This window comes from Phasianus colchicus, chromosome 7 (assembly GCF_987193195.1).
Source record: "Phasianus colchicus chromosome 7, bPhaCol1.hap1.1, whole genome shotgun sequence".
Taxonomy (NCBI): domain Eukaryota; kingdom Metazoa; phylum Chordata; class Aves; order Galliformes; family Phasianidae; genus Phasianus; species Phasianus colchicus.
In genome coordinates this window covers 29069773-29089208 of record NC_143442.1, presented here as the reverse complement: position 1 = coordinate 29089208, position 19436 = coordinate 29069773, and the positions used below count along the sequence as shown (strand labels likewise).

At 44.6% G+C, this 19436-nt stretch overlaps 1 protein-coding gene across 1 annotated transcript in view; it reads right to left on the bottom strand.

Annotated features, from left to right (window-relative positions):
• Positions 1–19436, bottom strand: part of TMEFF2 (transmembrane protein with EGF like and two follistatin like domains 2) — a 106978-nt gene that overhangs the window by 28363 nt on the left and 59179 nt on the right. Inside the window, exon 5 of the mRNA XM_031601138.2 lies at positions 14591–14687. Within this exon, the coding sequence (XP_031456998.1) occupies positions 14591–14687 (97 nt within the window). The remainder of the gene's footprint in view (positions 1–14590; positions 14688–19436) is intronic.

The window sequence follows — 19436 nt, the reverse complement described above, 5'->3', positions numbered from 1 at the left end:
GGTGACTCTGTTTAATTTATAGTGCTCATCTCATCAGGGAAGACGAGAGTATATTCAAGCACATTTTTCTCAAACCAGAGGAACAAGCAGGCTGCCATTTCAACCGTGCCCCCGAGGTTGAGAAGCGTAAATCGCAGAGAAGAAGGTGGGGAGTTTTCTGCAAACGTCTGCATCCAGGCACATACACAGCACGCAGCAACCTTGAGCAGGATCCATCCTGCCGGAATGAATACAGAATGAGTGGCACTTAACACGTGCCATTTAATGAAATCCTAGAGCAGCCAGTAAAGACGCCCTCACTTTTTAAAGCAGGATAAAGCAGAAGCGGGGCCGTCTCCTGCTGAACAAGCAGACCACGCTGTGATGTCCCTGATGAGGTCCCAGGGAGGTGGCAGTCCCCGCAAGACCACGCTCTGTCCTTTGGGTCCTGCAGCACATCGGTGCTGGGGCTGCTCTGTGCTCCTCCAAGCTGGCAGCGTGGCAGCTTCCCACCTCTAAGGCTCTTCACTACATCCCTGACTGTAAGTAATTTGGTCATCTGACCGTTTTATCATCCTGGCCGTGACTTCCGATTATCGTTATATCAATAAATCTATCTGCTTGCTGTATTCCTAAGTGCAGTGCTGAGGAAAGCTTGGCAACAGAAAGGCTGACTGTTCTTTTCTTCGGGCTCAAGAAGCTGCGAGAAGGTTAATGAGGTCTCCTAAGGGTCACAGGATGAAATTGTACCCAAGAGCATACACAGAATACACATGTAAGGTTTAGCCTTGCTTTCTGCAGAAAGAAAAGCAGCTTAAAAGCATCTGTGAGGAATAACTGCTTCTAAGAAGTCAGCTGACACTCTGCAGCTCCCCAGAGAAGCGAAGGAATACTGAGTGCTGTCCCACAGGCCTGCTGCTTCCTTCAGGTAATGGGGCTCACACACATCAATTGATTAAAATCTGGGCTGTCACTGTAAACAGCCACTACACAAGGCTCACTTTCTTACATTTATTCTTTCAGGTCGTTGTGATCATCTCTGATGAATTCAATGGTTTTTTTATACATTTTATTCCATTCTGTTTGGTACAATTAAAATCTTGGATGAGCTGAACACCCCACTCGGTTATTTTGCTGATCACAGAAGCATAAAACCAAAACAAACCAAGGAAACCTCCAGCCAGCAAACCAGGGCACCTTCTCAGGGGATTCTGAGCAACCTGGTCTAGTGGGAGATGTCCCTGCTGATAGCAGGGGGTTGGAACTAAATGATCTTACAGGTTCCTTCCAACCCAAACCATTCTATGATTTTGGGCACTGACCTGGTCTCTGTAAAAACTACTGGCGTCAATAAACCTGCCATGGGTGAGCACACTGGTGAGCGCCTGCACTCCTCACTCTCCCCTCCTCTGCACATGACAGATGGTATTGTTCTCTGAGCAGTGCCTTTGCCTGCAGAGGGAATACCACTGAAGAGCAGATTCATGGCTCTGAAGGGCTGTCCCTGGAGGGAGGAACAGCATTTTAAGACACCTTAAAATGGTGTCTCAACAGGAAGAGAGGATGGTTCCTCACCCATAAAGTGGAGGAAAATGCTGCAATTATCTTTCCTTAGTTCATGAATACAGCGTGATCATCAGTGACACAGCGACGATAAAAAGAACCCCATTCCACATCTTATCTCCACTCCTAAGACAACCATCCTGTCTTTGTTCTCAGCAATGTATTACTGAAAAACAATTTAAAAAAATTACCACGCAATATCAGCACGTAGCCCGAGGAAGGTTTCATATGTAGCCTGATGGTAAGGAAGCAGATAAATGTGACAGTGCCTCTAAAAGAGCAGTTTTACTGGGAACAGATGCAGAAGCGTTTACAGAATGGCAGTTCTTCCCTATTCGACATATTTTAATTAGCCCTCTGTAGTTTGGAAACCTGAGAGCATTGTTGGTACTACCGCTGTTTATTAAAGATTCATATTCAGACTTCACTGGCCATGGGTCATTTGCTTTTTGGAAGCAGAGCAACAGAAAATTGTGTCTGAGATATCTGCAAAAAGTACTTAATGAAATGACTAACGTCTTCAGCCAAGTGTCTCGTTGATTACAGGGTCCAAACAGCAGAACAGCAATAAATCTGCCACAAAGAGAATTGTCAGTCAAGAAAAAAGGCATAAAACCAACCAGACAAGGAAGCTGGAGCTAAAAATGTGAAAATGCAAATCTAGTGTTATTTTTACTAGTCAGAGCTCTGATATTTGAGTGCATATGCTAATTTGGTCAAGTGTGAGATCCAGCCATATCTCAGTGCACACTATTTTACAGGGAAACCGATGTTCCATTCTGCAGTCATTTAAATATGTCGTATATTTTCTTCAGGCAAAAATAAAAAAGCAAGGAAAAACCAACAACATTTTGCAGCATAAAAAAAAGCCCAAAGCCCTCCCTTTGCCATAAAGCAGTGTATAAATAAAAACACGGCTGTTGAACATTTATGGCATTGCCACCAGTGAGATTTCTTACCTTCCTCTGCTCTGACTAGAAAGCAGCCATCAGAAACTCAAATTTCTGGTCCTCTCTGAACTCCTGGCTCTCCATCTAGGACATTAAATGGCCATTAAAGCTAACCTGGCAGCACATGCCAGCATCGAGAGCCTTGCTATCACTCCCAATCGCCTTCTCCAACACTTGGATTCTTGCAAGGTTTTTGGTAGACGGGGCACCTTTGTTGACATAACCAGCAGCAAGCTGAAACGAAGCCAGGCTTAACATTACGACTCAACACTCAAACACGCTTTGCAGTGGTTCATCTGGGTGTCAGCAGGCAGGCAGGAGGGCCCTTTACCCAGACAGCTTTGGGTATGTTTAATACATCTCAACACATCCCCACGTGGAGATATTCGCACCAGGTCTGAGCAGGGGCTGCCCAGGTTAGCCAGATCAGGAAGGTCTGTACTCACACCTACTGCCTCCGCTCCTCTGGCCATCTCTGTACTGCAAAGTTCCAGAAACATCAATATTGAGTCTGTATAGACTTTCAGTAGCTTGGCCAAGCTCAGGTGGGCTCTGCAGCATATGGAGCACAGCCCAAGAGGATGACACCGAAAACATGTTCCTGCCAGGAGGCTGAACTGATGCAGACTGAACACTGTAAATGCACAATTCATACTGTATCCACATGAAACAGTACATACAGAATATATTTAAGATGCACACACACACACCATTTTTAACACATTCTATGAATCATACCATAAGATCTGCTGGGAGATTGAAATCCTATCACCACACACTTGAAAGCATCACTGAAAGGCTTAAAGTATAAAGGTACTGCACACCTTCTTCAAAATAAACTCTGTTTTATATTTGAGGTGGATGCAAAACTTCAAATGCAGTGCAGAACAATAAACAATACATATTTTATAATGGCAGCACAAAAATAGCATGCAATATTACTTTCCTGGATCTGCTCATGCTTTTGCTCTGCTTTAAGATCACAAGAGAAGAAAAAGCATGGCTTATTTTGAGTGCCTCCCATTCAGTACTATGTATTTTTTTATTTTCCATTCTGGTCTTTTGCAGCTCGGCTTCTGCTCCGAGCATGTCTACTGCTCACAGTGGCTTCCCTGGATATTTCACTTATTTCAACTGTTCAATTGTTTATCTTCACCGTGAGTAAAAGGAGAAAAGCTTGATTCCCTCAGGGTGATGCAATGTTTCTGCATGGCATTTCAGTAGCACGCTGTTATTCAAACAATTAGAAATCACAGAGACCATGCACGGAATTATCGGCATACTGCATGGAGAGTTTTATTATTATGTAGTGCATAATGAAAATGATTTGAAGGACCCCAAAGCATCATAACAGAAGGAAGCGCTGAATAATCAAGTGATTTTTTTTGTTGTTGCTGGACTATGAGAGACCAAAATGTTGTTTACTGGACATATGTCAAGCTAAAATGCACTAAAGTGGTGAATGTATTTATGGCTGCCCTTCCTTGCATACCAAACACAACACAATCTGTGAGCCTAGCTGGAGCAGGGAGCCTGAGTAACCGCTGTACAGCTGCCACGCTGCTGCTGGAGAGCAGGGAGTGGCCAGCGATGCTTACAGAGGTAGGCATTTTTCTGAGCACATCTGCTCCGAGATCATCACAATGACAGCTCATGAAGGTTGTTTCAAAGTGGTTTCATGAGTGCCATCCAGGCTCCTCCAGCGAGTTGCCCCATGTGCCCCAGCCAGGAGCGGTCCCAGCTCCACCTTCCTCAAGGCCTCAGCCCAGCAATGCCTGCCTTAACCTGCTATGTGAGACTCTGCCAGCAGGTGCCTAATTCTCCTTTCCTTTTTTTTTTCCCTGTAACTTTCTTTATTAAGTTTTCTGCAAAAACATCACAAGCTCCACCTTTGCTTCCCTCTTACCATTCAAAGCACCAATTATAATATGACCTTCCTCTGGCTCCCCGATGTCTCTGCTGCCCTTAACAATGCAATGAATTGTGTGCTAACACCTTTAGGGCAAAATAAATGTTTCCCTTCATTTTGCTAAATATTGTTTCTTTTTACAAGGAACTAAGCTGAGCAGGACAGCCTCTACTAGCCTCTGTGCTTTAGTCACAGACAGAAAATCACAAGCTTGATGGCTGGGTTTGAAAACCAATGGAAAATGCTCACCCTAACTGTGTGACTAGAGAAGAAATTTCTAATTCTTTTCATATGCCAATTCAAGGGTCTGCAGATATCTAATACGTGAAGTTTATTTAAAGCACAAAGAATAAAATAAATGCGTTCCTGTGGCTTGCCAGCACTTGGTGTCCTTCACGTCCCTGCAGCCCGTGTTAAAACAAAGCTTTGCTGAGTGTTTCTCCCCCTCTGTAAACATCTGAGGCTGTCCTTCACCAGTGTTTTATCGCTGTGTGCTCCAACTGCTGATACTGTTTGTTTGCTTCAATCCTGCAGCCCACAGAAAAACAAGAGTTGTTGCAAAAGCATCATCGTGCTTCAGCCCAGGCTGTGAAGCCTGCCATGGGAAGCCCTGCTCACCAAAGCATGGTATCACCTGGAAGGGAACCCATGACAGATTTCAGACCTCTACTGCCACATAACAGCTTTGTCAACTGGTTACTACTGGAAGTGGACCCTGATTACCAGAGAGACTAAAGGGATGGATGGAGGCCTGTGTGCTATAAGCCACGCAGCACATGAGACATCCATTGCCAGTGGGGAAGACAAAGCCAGGGGTGATCTTCATTAGCAGCATTGAGACGAAAACCACGGTAAAACAGTTCTTGCTTATAAACACTTGCTTCACATGTGCAAAATCAGCCTAACCCTCACCATACCCTGCTCCATGTCCTCAAAGACGTGTGCCTGCCTGAGGCAGAGCCATCCGAGCCAGCTGCCTTCTCCAGGCTGCTCTGCTCCAGGGGCTGACTCAAATGACAAAACAAAATCCAGACTAGCTACCTAATGAAATTTCAGGAGGTTACTCCAGGCTTTTCCTCCAGGCTTTTCCATCCACTGCCTGTGCAGATGGAAATAACACAAGATCCCCTCCTGTCATCCTGTACAGCGGTGAACTGAGATCGTGGAGCAGCCCCACAGGTGTGAGACTGGGACCTGGGTAACCCTGAGCAAATCACTTCACCTGGACAAGGGAAGCACAGCACCAACCCTCTATTTTCTAAGAACCCTCTTTTTTCTGTAGCTGAAAGCTACTGCAGAGGAACCCTCATCAGGGGTGGGACACAGACCAGTGACACCTACCTGCAGCTCCCCAGGGTATGTGTGCCCAAGAGCACCTCAGCGTGGGCAGGTTTCATTACACAACAGGCAGGCCGACAGACAGCAATTAAGTCTTTGTGTCTGGGCACATCCCACACAGGCTTTTAGCAGCGATTTGACTTCTAGAGAATCGTCTGCATCTTGTGAGCACATGCGGGAAAAGACAGGCGTCCCTGAGGATGGCTGCCATGGAAAAGGGACACCTAACCCCGGGGTCAGCCCTACACTTCAGCTCAGATTGAGCTTTCGTCAGGCTCATATTTAATGCATGGGATGTATTTTTAGTGGCTCGGATGTGTGAACACATCGTGGCCTTGATGTTCCAACATGGGTGTGTGAAGGAGCCGCCGACCTTCTGCAACGGATGTAGCTTTAATTTGATAGTTAACATGAAGTGGGACAGAGGAGATGAAGCGTTATATTAAGACGTTTGATAATAAATCGGAAAGTGCTTTCCCAGGGCTTTACATAGTTCTTCCCTCTGCTGATCTATTTAGGCGACACATGTAATTCTGAACTACAAAGTTGTATCCCTGCTTTCATAAACATACTTACATAAAACCCAATAACAACGCGGCCTATTTATTGCTAAAACGCTAGTAGGAAATTGAAAAAGGTATAAATACGATTCATTGCTGGTGATCTCCTGCCCCCTGAAGGCACTGTAGGGCTCCAAATCTCACTCAGTGCACAGCATCATAAAACTGAAGCAATAAATGTCACTCCTTCCTTGATTGCGCATTAGGCCAATCGGCCTTTTATTGCGACTAAATAGGCTGTCATGAAGGCAGCTTACTACCAGGCTATGGCTCTGGCGAAATGTGGGGCTGGGGAGTGAAGAATGCTTGTTTTTAAATAATAAGTAAGCAGGATGGAAAGGAAAGGTGCAAACACACGTAGCTGTCCCATGCCTCTGCGCTTGTTCTTTCATGCGGTAATGCTCTGACATACACAGGCGGTTATGTGTCAATGCACATTAATATTTGATGTGCATTATTATACTATCCCCTACAAGCACTCTTGCAATCTGGTGAGCCCAGGGTCTCCTGGACACGGAGTTACACAACGGAGTGATGGCTTCAGCTGGGAGCACCCAAGCACAGCTCTTCAATGCTGAAGCGGAGCCTTTGGTGCACCTCGCGCAAAGTGCAGGGCTGGGCACAGCTTGCACAATGCCCTGTGCTACTCCGGGAGCACAAAACTGGCTGCCAAAACCCTTCCTTCAAATGCAAATAAAGGTGTGTCCTCCTAGGAAGGACTGAAGGACGCAGTCACAGAAAGATGCAGTCACAGCTTGTGGGAGACGAGTGAAGAAAAAACCCCAGGTTCACGAGTACCCCTGTTAACCGAAGCACATAACCGGCTGCTTTCTGCATGCTGGAGGACATCCATGCTGCCTCCCAAGCTCAAGGTGACTCCTCTGTGCCCTCCAGCACACAGCAAAGCAGACCGACCGGGAGCCAGCCTTCGATTCGCAGCCCTATCCCAGTCCCTCCTCATCCTTCCCTGCCAGGACCATCTAAGTCTTTGCTGTCTCCATATCTCCTGTCCACAGCCATGTGAACCTGACAGACAAACTTGGCTACTTTGAGCAAGATGCCTAACACTATTGCAGCTTTTCCTTTTTTAACTGAAAAGACTAATCATTGTAAAGACAAGTAACAGCCTTCCACGGCTGATAAGCCGTTCCCCCCTGAAATTTCAGGAGAATTTGTCTTGCTACTATAGGAACAGGGTAAGACTGTAAGACAAGGAAACAAAACTAAAAAATCTCAGAATCTATTTTTAGCTTTTCAAATCAATACTTCCTCCGAAACAAATGAAGCAGTCAGTAAGCCAAATTCTGCTTTTATCATCACAATTTCCAAGTTTGCACTCTGTGAGCAACTGTACATTTACACTCTGACCGAGTCTGTTCTCCCTTCTGCCTGCAAAAGGCTCCACTGGCTACTGAGAAGTTACTGCATGGTTATGATACCAGCAGAGGTTTTCTCACTGAGCTGGTAGAGTAACATTTATTGCTTTCATAAGCCAGAATTTCTCCCTCTGAAGCTGAAAACCAAGTCTGGCCCAGCCCCTGACAGGAGGAGTATGAAGATAAAAATCTGTAAGCTCTATGACTTCGGGTGGAGGGTATTCTCCTTGGGCACGTGGTGAGTTTTGCTGTAATTGCAAAAGATAAAAAATGTATGTATCATATAGGGTCCCTAAAAGACCTGCTTGGGTGAACAGTACAGATGGAACACAATGCAGTTCTGCATTTATCTGAGAACATTTAGAGCCATGATATATAGTCTATATGACAGACTTCCTTGATGCATAGAGAAAATACAGTCAATTTCTTCGGGTAGGCTGAATTATTTACCAGAGCGTTCCAAAGAGTATTGGTAATAAAACACTATGAAGTATAAGTAACTCTAGACAATTTTGGCTTACGTTAAAACCAGGGTGTTTTTTTTTTGTTTTTTTTTTAAGAACGTTATTAAGAAGATAAATCCTGAGAATCTGGAAAGGCAGGAGTTTGCCAAATGAGCATGAGATTCTCAAGGACTGTGGCCTCAGTGGATGGAAAGGTCCATCCAAAGTTAAACTCCACAGTCTCACTTCCAAATTAAATGGGATACTTTGGCACAGGATGAAGGATGAAAGGATGGTAAGCCGATTTTCTGAAACTTACCAGACAAGGAAAAATAGCTGTTTTTGACTAGAATCAAATAAAATGCATGCAGAGTAAAACAATCTCAGTAGATGACCAAACAAACCATCATTTTCCAAGCAATACCTCTTTCTGGCAAAGCCAGTAGTGCATTTGAGTTAGAAATAGAATGTGCTTGGTCCTTCCCCCTGCTTCTCAAAAACGACTGGACCATATGCTCTCAGAGATGCTCTCTGCAGATAAATATAACTTCTTGTACCCGTATCTTGCCCTGCTCTTTCTGTGGACTCATCACCGAGAAAGGAGAAACCTCATACTGATCAAAGGCCCTTTCCAAGTACGTGGGAATCTTTCTTTGGACATGGCTGAGCACTAACCAGGGCTGGTTTTATGTCTGAACTGCCTGCTGAAAGATACCTCTGACACCTCAGCATCCTGCCAGTAAGGAACACGACAGGAATTGTGGCTGGCAGTTGAGGTGGCTCTATTAGGCCAGGGCTAAGATCATGAGAAGATGTATGCTGCCTGGTTGTCTCCTGTTGTGCAACACAGAGAAGGCACGCTGCAGGCCCTCTGCTTCCCTCTGTGAGTAGATATGAGCACCGTGCTCCCCATGAAGATCTGCACAGCAGCAGCCGCATTTTGCACCCTAGGTATGATCTGAAGTGAAGCAGAAATGTTAGCCTTTGCAGGACTGCAGTTTTTAATTATTTAATTCCATTTCAGTGCTTATTTGAACCATGAGCCCAGCAAGTATGTCTGAAGATGTACTTTTCTTCTAGAAGAGAAAGGCAAGCAGCAAGAAACTGCCATATAGCTACTGTATAATGCACGGGATGATGCAGATGTTAAAGGAGCTTGTTGTTTCTGCATCTGGAACAAGTAGGTCACACACAGTTATTATACACACTGCTGAACACGAAGCAGCCAATACCCGTGTAATGTATGTGAGCTTTCAAACTACCTTTTAGTACTTCAGAGTAGTACAGCATCTTGTTTGCGGATGCTTTCGTTGAGAGCAACTGACAGAAGGGGGAAGGGACCCGAAGCTGACTGACCTAATTGCTGGGTGGATTGAGAAGCTGGCAGAATCGTTCATTTCTTTTATATGTTTTTCTTCTATACTATAATAAAGATAGATATTGATTGCTGGAGCAATATTGATTGCAGGAGTAATGGCTGATGGCAGCCGCATGATTTGCACAGACATCTTCCATGTACAGTGCAGTTTATTTGCATGAGAATGCAATTTCACCATCCTCACGCATTGTGGATTGCTTGCTTGCTGTATAGGAGTATTCACTCAATATATATATATCAGTGATTAGCGATAAAATATGAAACAAAAGCTTGGAACAGTTCATATTCTTAATCCATCTTGGGTGTCTGTTTGCTCAAGCTAAGTAGAGTTTGTTGTTTCATCCATGCAGAAAGAAATGCAGGATGGAAGGGACTCACCGCAACTTCCTCACCTCCTCTGGGAGCACCACCCAGCTCTATGTCATGCATGAGATCCACATCCCTTCCTCCATCACACTTGGCTCCCTAGGGAAGCTGACATCACTTTTTCCCTGATCTGAGCAGAGAGGAGCTGGTATCTGAGGGATGAGCAGGGAAAAGGAGAGGATTGTTCTTCTCTACCCTGCCCTTGTGAGGCCCCATCTGAGTACTGTGTCCAAGTCTGGGGCCCCTGGTACAGGAGGGAAGTGGAGTTGTTGGAGTGGGACAGAGGAGGGCCATGAAATGATCAGGGAGCTGGAGCACCTCTCCTAAGAAAGTCTGAGAGAGTTGGGCTTGATCATCTTGGAGAAAAGAAGGCTCCAGAGACACCCCAATGCAGCCTTCCAGTACTCAATGCAGGAGGGGATCTGACTTTTTACAAAGTCTGATAGTGACAGGACAAGATGGAATGGCTTTAAGTAAAAGAGGAGGAAATTTAGTTATAGATTAGGAACAAATTCTTTGCTGTGATGGTAGTGCTATGCTTGCACAAGCTGCCCAGTTGTTAATGCCCCATCCCTGGAGACGTTCAGGGCCAGGCTGCATGGGGCAGTGGGCAGCCTGATTTGGTGAGTGGCAATTCTGCCCATAGCAGGGGGCTGGAACTGGATGATCTTTAAGGTCCCTTCCAACCCAAGAGATTCTGTGATTCTATAACCCCATCCTCCTGACCTGGGCACTGAACACACTGCAGTGCAAAGCCCTAAGTGGCCTGCTGGAGCCAGGCCCCTCCTGCCAGAAGCACTGCAGCATCCCCTTCACCTGCAGCCTCCAGGGAAGGCTGGCAGCATGCTGCAGATGGCCTCCTTGCTGCCAGGCCGCAGAGTAAGAAAAGCACTCCCACATCAGGTATTTCTGCGTCCTTCCTACAGCTACCAAACCGTGGCTCATTCTGGGCAGTCCTCCACTTTGAGTCTCTGCTGCTTGCTGACCTGCCGATATTGAAATCCTAAGGAAAAGCATGCATACTTAACCCCAATTCATCATTCTGATTTTGATTAACTCTACAAGTCAGAGGTTTAATCTCGCTTTAAGAAAACACTCCCGTCCTCTCTACTCTGTATCTTCCAAAAGGAAATGCAACAGAAGGGGTTTTGCTATTACCTATCCCCTTCCACTTGCTCGGATGTTTCAAGGACCTCCGAAATACTGCCCAGCATCCATCCCAACCATGGCCTGCCCAATGTACAGAGCGCTCTTATTTCCTCAGTGGCCCATAATGAGGAGATCGATACCGGGATCTGGGTTCTTGACGTGGTTATGTACTGACACTAAGCCACTCTAGCAGATGAGCAGGCACTCCATTTGGTGAGTACTATTTATATACAGTGAGTATTTCATGGATGCTTTTTGGAGGATCTCAGAAACACACCACTGTTCAGCACGTTACGCTTCGTTCTTCATTTCCTTTTAAGTGTATCTCTCGGGGTGTTATGTTGAGTAGCCCTGTCTTACAAAATCAATTATTCCTTAGCCAGCTCAGAAATAAAACCCAAAGTAAGCAACACCAAATGTCTGATTTACCAATAGATTGCAATCCTGCGCTAAAGAGCACAGCCCTGGCCCTGCTTTAAATATTCATGAAGCTCACTGGTGCAAAATGCATTAAAGGTGGGAATAATGCCAGTAATGCACGATCCTCTTAGTGACAAGAAGCTTTCACATATTAAAGTAGCAAGATGTTAAAGACTTTCAACTGAACAGTCTTTGTTTTTAACCCAGAGAAAGAGATTCACTAATGGAATGCCAAATTGCATTCACTCTTGTGATATTAGGCTGCGGAATAGGATAATAATATATGTGTGCTTTAACATGCCTCAGAAAACCTGTTATTACAGTTGGTTCTTTTCTGCCTTTTCTTTGTACCTTCCAGAAAATGTTCACATGCACATCTTACCCCTTTGAGTTGTCTTTTATGTGGCAAAAACCCTATAAAAATCCCAGGAGTATAGCCATTAACAGATTGGTTTTAAGGAAATGAAACAATTTAAAAATAATGGTGACACACTACAATAGCACAATTCAGCTGAGTGACAATTGGTGATGAATGATGAAAAAAAAAAGAAAAAAAAAGGAAAAAAAAAAAAAAGGAGTTAAACCAGAGACAAGGGACTGCGAAATAACAGACTGTGGCAATGCAGAATAATGTTAATTGTCGCTTTAAATCATCAGCAGCCCAACTACATCTGCTATCACACCTGTGCTCTCCCTTCTGATCTACCCTGACACCGAGCTACAGCAGGCAGCCAGCCAGCCCTGCATCTCCAGCTCTGAGCTCTGGCTCTGCTGCCAGCTCGCATCCCCCTCACCTACAGCAGACCGGGCACAGATCCTATAAGCTTTGATGGATGGGGACACTGCTGCTGGGGGGCTCCTCACCCCCTAACTGCAGCTCCCAGGGCTGCCGGGAGCTCCCGACATCGTTTGAACTTTCAGGAACCCCAGCAGTTGGGAATCCTGCTTACATCTGAAATTAGACATTAGACAAGCACAGAGCGAATAATAAACTGGAATTCTGCTTCCCACTTAATGCAGGGGAATTTTTCCACACACTAAATCTTCGCAGGGACAGGGGGAAGTGCATCAGGATATGACTATCTGGTGCCAAACACAGAAATTCAATTAATGTACATTTTGAAAGAGGGATCTAGGTTTCCCATACACGGCCTGCTTTTATTCCAGAAATAAGAATAACAAAGAACTAACACCCAGAAGGCTCATTTTTTAGAAAGACGTTTATCCACGACTAATCATGGGGCAGAGACAGGAAAGCAGGGCTCTGTTACGGCATATGAAGTTGTTTACTTCAAAGCAGCCCTTTAACAGGCTTTGCACGGTCTTTTTACTTCTGCTTAGAAATCTGCTTTGTTGCCTTTTAGCATCCTCCCAGCAAATGCCCTTCCCCTGCTCCCCGCCCTGAGAAGCACCTTCCCCTGCAGAACGGCTGCCTGTCAATAAAGATTGAGAACTTCAGCTCCCGCAGTTACTGCACAGCTCTGCGTAAGCCGAGCTGTTTGGAAGGGGAGGAATTAGTTGCAGAAGCTGCAGTGAGGACGTTGCTGGGCTAAGTTGGAGCTGGCTCCTTTATCAAGCTATTTCCGGAAAAAAATAAACACCGCTCCTCAGTGCTTGTGATTAATAATGTTATCTGGGAGCTAATTTTATTCCTTACCCCTCTCTTCTGCTGCCTTCCAACTTGCAAGTGCACTTAATTATGAAAACATGAGCACTAGACTGTGGATTTTGATGTATTAATTTTACCACAGCTTTTTTTTCAGCACTGCGCCACCAAATCCCTCAGGGATAATTGGTCAAGGAGACACTGAAATTCCGACACCAGAAGTCACTTCCTTAAACAAAGTCAACATTAAGAAGAATCTTCCACACAAATTTCACTGCATTATTGCAAACCAAGATGCATCTTGCTCCGATTTTTCAACACCTGAATTTCTCTTGATGCCTGGAGGCAGAGCTAGACTCGTGGCTCGTTGCTTGGTACTTTATAAAGATTGGGTCCAGAAGTCACTAGAGGTTTGGCAAGACCAAAGCAGAATGAGCACGAGTTGATCACCATATCCCTAAGCATCTTCACTGCATAACAGAAATTTTATCTTCTCACGTGTGGTCAAGGATGTCCTGCCTGGATGGGGCCAGCTGCCCAACACTGGCCCCAGTTATCACGTTCACCATTCATTCGTTCGTTCATTCATTCCCCTCTGCTCTGCTCCTGCTCTAAGTGTCAGAGTTCAGGCAATACCATTTTATTAATATCTCACTGCCCAGTTTCTGTATCCATCCTTTAAACATCAGCAGCCTCCACCTTAAGGAGCATCACTTAGATCATCGACTCTAACATTTGCATGATTATTCTGATGTCTTTCTAAACTTGTACCAATTACTTAGAACTAGGAAAATATGATGCTTGACATTAAGGTGGTGTTAGAAATACAACTGTGTGGATAGCTGCTTTTTGCATCAGCTGGCTGCTCCAAAATTACAGCGAAATGATTAGCTTAAGGTCGACTTACTACAAGGTGTTTGCACAGTACCTAGGCAAACTGAGAAATCCAACAAAATATTCTAAGTAGAAAGAATGATTTCCCTTCAGCTTACGTCACTAAGGTTTAAAACAACAACCAAAAAAGAGTATTTTTACAACCTCTTTCCAAAAATAAAAAATAAATTTCCACTGAGAGGATGTCTGAATGCATACTCTTTGTAATTTCTAACATTTCAGGGTTAGGTGTTTGACTCCAGGAGCCTGGAAAAAGCGAGACAGATTTCCCAACATTGCTAATGCCACACATGACTTAACACAATGATAATATTAATGATACTTTTTAACTGGAAAAGCTGTAGGTCAATTAGTTTTCCCAATTCTGTTTTTATCGAAGAATAAGGCCGTAAAATCCCAGATGGAGTAACATAAGTTATAATAGCAACAAAATGGACAACTGCGTTTCTGGACTTCTTCTAAACTGTGCATGTTCCAAAATTACAAACATTTTTTCAGCCTAACAGCCACTCTGGTCACCATTTAACCCATCAACACCATCTAATGAATTTCTGGGTGCAAAAAATGAAATGTCTAATATTGTTAATGCTTTCTAAACCACAGTATCTTTAAATAATACAACATTGATTAAAATAGAAGAGTAGACCAAATTACTGTACCAAACATCCTCTGCATCTTCGTCACACTCTGCCCCAAACTGGCAAATGTCACAGGTCGATGTCTCTTTTTGATTGGTTTCACCTGAGCCTTCATTGACTGTTTGATGAAAAGCAGAAGAATATATATTAGTAAAGACTGCAGCAACAAAGCACTTCCCTCTAGAAAAATCTGTTCACCATGTCAGCTGAATGTGATGCTCACAAAGCCCATGCTGGCCAACAGACAGCATTTTTAAATGAGCCCAACACAGAGATTTCCTTGTCACTCTGTGGGAAAACTGCCTGGGTTATGGAGTGAAAAGGAAAAAGAGAGAAAACTGCTCCTCTTCCTTCACCCTTCCAACCCTGCAGCCTTGGAGCATCCCCACCTGCCCCCACCGCAGCATCCCACAAGTCCCCATCGATTCTGCAACTAAGGGCACCAAGAGGAGGGTCTGTTAGAAGATCCAACAAAAGCATACCTATGTTTGTACACAAGCATGCAAGCACTTTTTGCTATCTTTCAAAGACTGCTGTTTTCTAACAAGCCTCAGTACCCAGTGATACCCATCAGATGGCTGCAGAATGATTACACCAGCCTGGAGGGCAGGTAGCAGTCAGCCCCAATGGACACTGCTACGTGCAGAAACAATCTCTGTGCTCATCCCTTCATTCCTTTCTCCCATGCGGTGCAGGGTTACTGCACACACTGAATAAGTTATTTAACCTCTGGCCCAATCCCTGTTTGTAAAATGGGAAAAATGATGCTTTCTGATGATAATAAGAGGGGAAAAAAAAGTTTTGCCCTATTTGTCTCTTATCTTTATATGCACAATGCTCATGTACTGGAAAAAAAAAAAGAGTAACCTCAGAAATCATACTCTGGCTTTTTGTTCTGCACTGTCAGGGTCTGGGATATGTAATTTCTGCTTCCTTAAATGACTCAGGAACTCATTATGTCCCCATCTCGTAAGAGCTAACGTACAAGAGCGGACAAGGTGTCCACGTGCCTCACACCATTAGCATCTCCATGGCCACGTGTGTCATCCTGAACCTACAGCCCCGGGAGCTCATGCTGCTGTACAGCTCTCCCCATTTCCCTGCAACCATTCCCAAGCCTGGGTTTTTCATTGATTTTTTTTTTTTCTTTTTCTTTCTTTTTTTTTTTTTCTATATATAGAAATCTCTTTTTCTGAAGAGACAACTTTGACAGCCTGGCTGAGGATTTCCAATGGTTAAGATATTGGGCAGGATACATGATCTGGATTGATCAAGTCCTGCTGCTGCACTGTGCCACAGTTCCTCTTTCTGTACAAGGGGAATGGAATCTTTGGAGCAGTAATATTATCATTACTGCATGCGAAGTACACAGAGACCTATGGTCGGAAGACTTGTGACAGCTATGCACTCCTCACACACCAGGAATATGAGATCTGCTCCAGCCCAGGAGCGTGAATCAATTCTTTAAGAGCTATCGTGTCTGCAAATCACTTCCCTTATATTTCCTTTGAGTTAAAAACATACACCCTATTTTTTCCTCCCTCTAACGTTTCTGCTAATAAGAATCCAGCAGGTGTGGGCTGATTTCACATAGGCCCACATCACAAACTAAGCAAAATAGCTTAAGTCATTAAAGTAAGTAATGCAAAGATTTAGTAACTGATTTGGAGGGGAACATGCGTCCATATGCAATGCAGTTCTGAATTTCTGCTGAAAAGTACCAGGTAACTCCTTCATGTTCTTTGAAGAAGCTCTGCGTGCAGCATTCCAATGCACACACTGTCATTAAATGCCCGAGCATGCAGCAGTCTTGATGACAGAAGACAGCTGCTTCTCTCTCTCTCTCCTCTTCCCAGCACCTACAGATAACATTATTATTTACCTTTCCTCAAGGTGTGTTTTCCCTTCCTACACAAACACGCACACCCGCACGAGCACCCGCGCCCACAGCCTGCCAGACACAGAGCTTTGCTTTCTGCATGCTGTGCAGGTAAGCACCTTGATAAATGTGGGCATCTTAGAGTTATTTTCCTGCTGCTTTTCAGCCCGAGGACCAGCGGATGCGTTTTTTCTAAGGGGACTCTTTTCCTTTCTGTTCCTTGCTGCATCACTGATCTGCGCTCCCTTTCATAACTCAACTGAAAAAAAAACGGTAGTGGGAATAATGCAGTTTGTGAATTCCTCTTGCTAAAAATGTAAGAAGCGTGATTCTTTTTTTTTTTTTTTCATGCAAGTTACAAAGTTCTCAAATTAGCAACTGTTGAGATGATACGAGGGATGTGTGGTACCCTGCTGACAGATTGTACTGTGAGGAGTCAGTGGATGTGCAAAGGGGAGCTGTGGAGCCATGAGGGAGAGAGGCCAGCTAAGCACTAACCTTGGCTAAAACTCTTAAGACATCCTTTCCTTGGAAGGCAACAGGGGAAACTAAGGAGACTCTCTGGTCAGTTTTCATTGCCTTTGTAGGACCACTAATGGTAGCATAATAATCTTTAGTCAATATATTTTAACTATATTGGAGAACACAGCAGGAAAAAAAAACATTAAACACCACCATCACACACTTGAATATACAAAGATATGAGCAGCCTGACCAAACTCTAAGTGTCTATGTTCACTGCAGGGGATGTGGACTAAATGACCTTTAAGGATCTCTTCCAACTCAAACGATTTGATGATTCTATATTCTCTTTATATTGCTTTGATTGGTGTGATCAGATAAAAGCTCATCACAGTCTTGGAGCAGGTATGATCTTCATGCTGTCATCCACCACGCTTGATCCTGACCAAAAACTTTGGGATCACCCCAGCAGGGTGCTGAGCCCAAGCCAATGGATCTCGAGCCTTTTAGCCAACACGACTGCAAGACACAATGCCTGGGGGAACTCACTGCATTAAGATGCCCGAAGTCTGGTTTGTACACCCTCTGCAGTCCCAGATGTGCTGCACATTTCCTTACACAGCCCAACCAGCAAGCAGCTGCAGGGATAGCCCAGCTTCCTTACCTGACACTAAACATCTCTCTTACTAGGGCTTTTTTTACAGATGACTGAGCTAACTTTGAACTATGACAATTACAAGTGACAAATGTCAGCATTCTGGTCACGTGCAGAAAATATGACATAATTAATACTTGAATACTTGACTTGTCACAGTGGGATGTCTTTGCTATCGCTGAAAGAAGAACATCAAACAAAACTGCTCTGGATCATTCTAACAGGAAACCCAGTTCATTTTTAGCTATAAAATCTAGGCAACAACAAAAACCACATGAAGATCGGGGTTGATGGCCATTTTGGAATGAAAGATAATGTGCAAATTAAACTGGAGGAAGAAAAGAACAGTAATATCCAGAGCAGCTGAGGTGATCCTGTCACATGCTTCAGTATTAACAGGATTGCTCTGGACAAGTGACAAGGAGAGCAGGCAAAGTGAGAAACGAGGGCAGGGAACCAGCAGAATTTACTAAATGTGTCAGAACAAACACTACCTGCATCTCTTCCAAACAGCTAAACCACCTCACAAACGAGACCAATAAAAGCCCAGATGCTGCGAGTGACTTCCTTCTAATCAATAAGCCCTTTTTCCTGAAAGCATTAGCTCAGTCAAAACCTGCAAAGTGAGAAAAATGAAGGGTGCGAAGCAGGGGGTGGACTCTGCTCTCAAAGCCTGGCAGAGGGTGAGAACAACATTATGGTCAAAATGAAAAGAAAATGCTCTACTGCGTCGGTAATAAATCCCAGCTCTGACACGTGGCGTTGTGCTTTCCTCCCGCTGGCTCCACCTCGATAAATACACACACTTACTCTCTCTTGCACACACAAACACGCCGGGGCAATTACACACGGTACAATGAAGCCGTGCCTCCAACCAGCAGGGGCTCTGACACAGAACTTCTCAAGGAGAGCTGCCATGTCTGCCTTCACGTCAGCGGGCACCTGGTTGGGTTCTTTAAACCACCAAGGCTCAGCCCTGGAAATCACCTGTCCGCTAGTGAAGGGCAGACTCTACAAGTCATGGCAAGGCTGTGCCGTGGCTGAGCAGGCTGCCAGGAGAGCAGGCAGTGTTTCACAGGGTTTTAGTGCCCTGGGGCTTACCTCGGATGCCTCCATGCCTTTCTCAGCCAAGTGCTGAGCTCAGCTCACGCACATACTCAGGCAAGGTTTGCAGGATGGAAATAGAGGGATCCAGCCAGTTCAGATCACTGATAAACCACGCTCTTATCTCCTTGCTAAAGAGCATGCAGATACAGCCAGGCACTGCTTTGACTCCAATCAGATTCAGTTTGCAGTGTTTTCCAGATCTCATACATCTCCTGTGACTCTCAGGTTATTTACTTTCTTAACCTCATAGCCGGTGGATTATCTCGATGTATAAAGACCTCAGTTTCTATTTGTATTTGTTTAGAAAGGTAGGATTAAGTTTTAGGGCTGTGGAGAAAAACCCTGTGAGTATAATAAATACCAGGAACGATCAAGTTTATCATTTTTAAAACTAATTATTTTTATAGGGCTGATTCACAGTTCTTCAGTCCTGTGCACTGCTGCGTTTATGCTGAACAGGAGAAAAGCACTTCTCAAACAGAGCTCGTGCTGTACTGAGCTCACCTGCGCCTCGCGCTAAAGGCTCTGCTTCTGCCACGGACACAGAATAATTAGTGCAGAAAACAGACTCTGAGATGTGCCTCGAGTTCAGCCAGTAACTACTACCTGAAATGCTTCACATGATCACCGAGCACTGCTGCTCTTTCTGGTTCCATCTTTCTTTTTACCCCCCGTCTTGCTTTCTCTCAACCTTCCTTCCAACAATCTTTCAGCTTCCTTCCGTTCCCCCACAGCCCCAGTTTTTCATTTTTGACAAGGAAAGT